Source organism: Kryptolebias marmoratus, linkage group LG19, assembly GCF_001649575.2.
Source record: "Kryptolebias marmoratus isolate JLee-2015 linkage group LG19, ASM164957v2, whole genome shotgun sequence".
NCBI classification, from domain to species: Eukaryota; Metazoa; Chordata; class Actinopteri; order Cyprinodontiformes; family Rivulidae; genus Kryptolebias; species Kryptolebias marmoratus.
The window spans coordinates 21,122,667-21,129,091 of record NC_051448.1 but is presented as its reverse complement, the minus strand read 5'-3'; the positions used below and the strand labels follow the sequence as shown (position 1 = coordinate 21,129,091).

Sequence of the window (6,425 nt, the reverse complement as noted above, 5' to 3'; positions counted from 1 at the left end):
CAGAATGCCGGGAGCATGCAGGAGCAGCAACCGAAGCGAAAATGTGCGCAAATGCTTCACATTTGCCCACAAAGATTTCAGCAAAGGACCGCGCAAAACACCGCAGTGAAGTTAGTTTTAAGTTGGATATTGGATATTCGCGCTCCGCGGAGTTAGCGGCGTCTAGCTCATGGCTGACCGGAAACAGGAACACTAATGTTGGCCAGCCGTCCCTAAGTGAACCACCGCGCGTGAGAGAAGGGGCTGGCAGAGAACGGCTGGCCGACATTAGCGTTCCTGTTTCGGGTCAGCCGTGAGCTAGCTAACTCTGTGGAGCACGAATATCCAATATCCATCTTAAAACTAACTTCACTGCGGTCGCTAACCAGTTTCCTACCCAGCTGCCCGAGAGTGAGGAGAAGCTGTTTTGCATATCCTGCAGTGTAATCATGGAACATAAACACAAGTCATTCATCGACAAACACTTTGTGTCTGCAAAACATGTGAGGAGAGCTGCAGACGAGGGACAATCCAGAAATGGTCATGAATGTCAGTTTATAAGCTATCAAAGTTCTCAAATAAAGCACCTTTTGATAATGGCAGTGTTTGTTGGTAATTATCTTACAAAACTAGTAAGTATTTTTGGTTTATATATTAAAAGTTATGGTTCTTTATTGATTTTAGTAAAAAAAAAAATTGCAACTTTTCATCGCAACTTTTAGGAAAATGCCCCACGAAATCAGGCATTTTAGCCCGCAACAATCACAAAAAATGCCCACGAAATCCTGGAGGGACTATTATGAAGATAATAGATGCAAAATATAGACACATTTCTCAAAACATTTAAATAAAAGGTTTAAACCTAATACATATATGCATATATATTTCTTCCTTATGTACTCCAGGGTCTTGCTTGTTTTATCCCCATCAGAGCCACTATACAGGATGAAACAACCAAGATCCTGGAGTACATCAGGAAGAAAGCCCCCAATAATGATCTGCTAAGTGAATGTCTCAGGCAGCAGAAACCCAATGTGGAAGAGGAGAAAGAAAAAACCCTAATGGAAAGACAATCCAACTAATCAGAGGCACTAATCATGGCAGCACAAGAGCAGGCCCTCAGCACAAGAGCAATACAGGCCAAGGTCTATCATACCAGACAGGACTCAATATGCAGGCTGTGTAAGATGCCCCTAAGACAGTGCAACACATTATACCAGGATGTAAGATGCAGTTAGGCAAAGCACACATAGAACATCATAAGCAAGTGGCTGGAATAATGTACAGGAATAACTGTATTGAGTATGGACTGGAAACTGAAAACTCCACCAAGGTTGGTAAAGAACGGCAGGGCAAAGATACTGTGGGATTTCCAATCCAGACTGACAAACAGGGGATGGCTAACCAACCAGACATTGCAGTGATGGATAAGATACAGGAAAAAACAGTGGTGATATATGTAGCAGTCCCAAGCGACTGTAACATCTTAAAGAAGGAGTGTAAAAAGCTAGATAAATACAGAGGGCTGATAGAGGAAATAGAGAAGTTCTGAAAAGTCAATGTGAGGATCTGGGTTTAGCTCCGCCTTTTGGGCGGTGCCACTAATCCTTACTCCACAGGTGTTCCAGATTCTACTGACGAGACCATCCAACATTTAAGCAGCAGGCTGAGATCAGATCCTCGCTGGAGCATCGAACCTTCTGGGTTAGATTCTCCGCCTCAGCGTCTAACCTTGACTCCTGCTCCAAGTGTTAATTACGTTCTCTGTCTTGCCTACGTTTTAGGTTTTGCCACGCCACGACTACGTACCTTAAGGAAAACTTACCTGAAACCATTCTGATACCTACCTTGCTGGAACTGGCTCGTCATCCTTGGAACAATCTGGAACCGCTCCTCCTCTCCTCGGCGCAGCAATTCACCTCCTGGACCTGTAAGAAAACAAGAGACATTATTATCACCACCTTGCAAACTTCTCTGATCAAGATCGTACCCGAGACTCACCCAGCTTCTCCTTATCTTACAGACTCCTCCGAGACCTGCCCACTGTATATAGCTTCACCTGTAAATAAAACTCACTTACCTTCATCTCCGTCTCCGTGTGTGGTTTTGGTTTCGCTCTCTGGACAATATCCCTGTGATTCTGACAGTCAGGGCCTCAGTGGTGCCAGTGGTCATCGGAACATTCTGTGCTGTGACACCCAAACTGGAAGAGTGGCTCCAACAGATCCCGGAAATAACCTCAGGGATCTCTGTCCAGAAGAGCGCAGTCCTAGGAACAGCTAAGATACTGAAGGGAACCCTCAAGCTCCCAGGCCTCTGGTAGAGGACCTGAGCTTGAAGTGAAAGTGGAACCACCCATGTGGAACAAATAGGGTGAGATGGAAGTATATGCTTTGCTTTGGAAAAGTAAGACTTTCTTGTTATCATTTAAATTAGTCATGTTCAGTTGTTCTTCAGCCTGTATGGAAACCTTAAAAAAAAAATCTAGACTTTGTCTGCAATGTACTTCAGAAAAAAAAAATCTACAGCAGAAGAGCAGTATTTCAAAGTCATGTTTTTAAGAAATGCAGAAAAAAAATTCTGGATAAACTTGACACAGGACATGAAAGTTGTTTCAACATTCAGTTAAAAATCTACTGTTAGGGTGGCCAACCATGGTCCTCGAGGGCTACTATCCTGCATGTTTTACTTGTTTTCTTGCTCCAACACACCTGATTCAATGGTTAAATTATTTATTCATGTCCTGCAGAAGCTTGTTAATCATCTATTGAAAGGCCTGTCATGATAACAAATTTTGCTGGACAATTAATTGTCTCAGAAATAATTGCGATAAACCATAATATTGTTTGGAGGCCGTTTTAAACTAATGTAATGATAATAACATAATAGTGCAAGTACATCCTCTCAAAGATTAATAAACTTTAATTTCAAAAGAACCCTTAACACTGGAACTGTCTCCGTTAACAAAAAATGCATGTGAATAAAAACTAAATACAAAAATAAATGAAAATAAAAACTACAGTCAACCAAAACAGTACGGATTATGAAGTCTGTAAACTAAATTGCCCTTCAAAAAAATAATAATCCTTAGTTTTATATAGAAAGAATGGGCAAAACTGTCAGTTTTAAAAAGAAAAAGTGCAAACAAACAAAAGCACATGGCAACAAAAGCACAAATGTTCGCAAAGGTTCAGTGGTTCAGCTCGGTCATTTGGTTTGAATGCGAAGTGCTCCCACAGCGCTGCTGTTATGTTCAACGTTGAAACCAATTCCATTTTGGGTTTTTCCCCCCAATATCAGACAGCATTTCTTTAGCTAAAAGGATCACAAGGAGTCCTCACTGAAAGGGAGACAAGAATCATAATTCCAGATACTGAAAATTCCTTTGAACTTGAATTAATTACATGTATTTCTTAACTTTTTCAAGAGCAAGGAGTAGGAACAAGGATCTTGATGTCAGAGAGTGAGGTAAAAAAGGTTCCAGTGGAGAGTGGGCAGACAGGTCAGCAGTGGGTGAGTTCCTTTCACAGAAATCAGGGAAGGGAGAGAAATGGACTAGAACAAGCAGGAACCTTAACAGTTATACTTGATATTTTTTACAGGTTTAACTTAAACTGAAACAATTTGTGTGAGCACCTAAAAATAGCTTTTAAAATTATTTTTTGCTAAGCTGCTGGTGCAGATCCTCAGTCATCCAGGACATGGTAAACTTCTATTCTGTAGCTAAAGACTTTTCCTTGCTCATCAAAGGAGCTTCCTCAATTCAAAAAAGCAAAAAGTCTGGAGTTCAAGTTTTTAAAGGAGAACTAAAATCAAATCTCAACATACTGATATTGAATGAATATTATTTAGTGAAACACTTCCACAAAACATTCCATAGACCCATTACTCTGACCTACAGCTTAACCCTCCCAAAGCCCTCAAAAGAGAGAGAAGTCCTTGTAAGGCCGCAGGAGGGCTAAAAAACTTGTTTTTAGCATTTTTGTCAATAAATGCTATCCTAATTTGGATTTATGATGTGCACTGTGCCCCAGCCAACTGCAAAATATTGCAGAAGAATCAAGAACTCTGTTACTGTCCCATTGTTTATCAATGGAAATGAAAGAAAAAGCTTTTTTTGAATGCAAATAAATGCCAGAAAACTTTGTGAAAGTAATAGATATACAACTATACCAGTATGAACACCTTGACCTTCAGAATCAAGTGACAAGTCTTCAGATTGAGATTATTATGATGATCACAAGGACTGTCATGGCCAACAAAACAATGTGCATAATGACCGAGTTGGGAACATGGAATGGTGAGAATCGATTACCCCCAGATTATTGTCATGACATCAGTACACAACACTGCAAGTCAATAACACCAATAGGAGAGAGCAAATGTTGCTAACTCATCAAAAACATGTGCATTCTTAAGGGTTACAACGTATTGTTTATGCACTGTCACACCACAGTAAACTAACTAATCAATAGCAGTTTCAGACTATGCCATCACACATGGATTGTCTTTATTCTTTCATCAAGAACAAACTGCTCTGAATAACAAACTGATCTCAGGCTGTCGGGCCTATAGGCAGTACATACCTGTATGACACGAGCACGTTCTCGCTTGAAGTATGCTCTTTGTTTCTTGTCTCATTCTCTGTAGCAACATCCTCCTCTCCATTTAAAATTAAAAATAGTTGTGACTGCTCCTAGCAAAAGACTCTGCTTCTTTGGCGTGAAGCCAATCCACCACAATGATAGGGTCGGAGCTTGTGGAATTCAGCTTTGAAGTCATCTGAACCCAAGTTTGGATAGTAATTGTCAAGTTATTATTTTCAAAGAGATTAAATTATGTGACAACAGTCAGTAAAAAAAAATGCTTCTATATTTTGGCAACATATCAACTTTTATTCAAACAGAAAACAAAAGCAACATTTGCAAATCAAATATTGGCAAAAAAAACTCAACAGTATCAGTTTCATCCCTGTATCATTTACTGTACTATATTATATTGTTGTATATGACCCAAAACCAAAAGTAGAGCTCAAAGACTGCGACAGTTTGTTTTTTTTTCTACTTTACAAAGCCTACTAACACATTAACTACCAGCACCTTTGTACACTCTACAATGTTAGAATGGTTTTAGCTTTTTTTAGATTCTAAATCTGTCAAAGGAGTTTGGAGTTTGAACAATCCACTTGAAATATTTTCCCAAAAATTATTATTTTGAAAGCTGAACGAAACCATTGATAAAAGAAAGCATAAATGAATGGATTGAGCATCGAATTGAACAGTGCAAGCCAGTTAAATGTTTCATACACAGGCACTGATACACCACCTAATAACTGCAAAGAAAAACAGAGAAAGAAAGGCAGCCAGCACATTAGAAAAGCTCCCAGAACAATAGCCAGCGTTTTTGTGGCCTTCCTTTCCATGTTACTGACAGTAACCACAGACTTTGTTGTGTTCTGGATGCTTCGTGCCTGTTTCTGTGCAACAAGAAATATTCTCAAGTAGATATACAACATTATGATCATGGGAAGGTAAAATGAAAAAACAGGTGCCAAAGTCTTTTCAAGCACAACATCATAAAAACAGTTTTCTTTACATTTTTCTTGGTTTAATTCTGCAATGACAAAGCCAATGGCTACAAGAACAGGAACACCCCAACTCATAAGGATCATGATCCCAACAACATGAACATTTATCTTTGTTCTGTATATTAGAGGCTTACACACTGCATAGTATCGGTCTACAGAAATACAACATAAATTCAAAATAGACGTTGAGCTTAGTATAACATCAAAGCTATCTCGTATTTTGCAAAATATGTCTCTATAATAGAGACAAGAGCTAAGAGGGAAAGACATGCTCATGGGAAAGACAACTATTCCAACCAACAGGTCTGCCACAGCCAGAGAGATTATGAGGTAATTAGATGGTGTGTGGAGCTGTTTGAAGTAAGTGATGGAGATTATTACAAGAACATTTCCACATACTGTCATAACAGAGAGTAAGCCAAGGAAAATGTACAGTAAAATGCATACTGTGGAAGATGTCCTTGTCAGTGTTTTAGAAACGTTATTTATTTCATAGCAAGGAAGAAAGTCATAACCAACATAAAATGAGTCTTCTGACATTGGTTTTAGAGCTACTTGAAAATAGGCTAATATATATTTAATTAGACAATTCCAAGAAAATTATAGTTTGGATTTCACAAGATGAACAACCTTTTTTTTTTTTTTTAGAGAAGGAATTTCTATTCCAAGCAACTTCTTACCACAGCACGATTCCCTCAGCACATCAGTGTTATGGCCTGGTGACTCTTCTACAGCATAATTAAGTCTTCATATTCATCACCCCTCCCATTGCATTATCAAAAACTTGTCCAATAGGCAATGAGCAGACTGTGGACTGGAAAAAAAAACCCTTTTTTTTATTTTTTTTTTACTTCGCTTG

General features: G+C 39.0%; 1 protein-coding gene across 1 annotated transcript; it reads right to left on the bottom strand.

Annotated features, from left to right (window-relative positions):
- Positions 1 to 4,918: 4,918 nt before the first annotated feature.
- Positions 4,919 to 6,110, bottom strand: LOC108247832 (trace amine-associated receptor 1-like). The gene has a single exon (XM_017436197.3). It carries the CDS (start codon positions 6,104 to 6,106, stop codon positions 5,135 to 5,137), a length of 972 nt encoding a protein of 323 aa, XP_017291686.1. The 5' UTR covers positions 6,107 to 6,110; the 3' UTR covers positions 4,919 to 5,134.
- Positions 6,111 to 6,425: the final 315 nt, after the last annotated feature.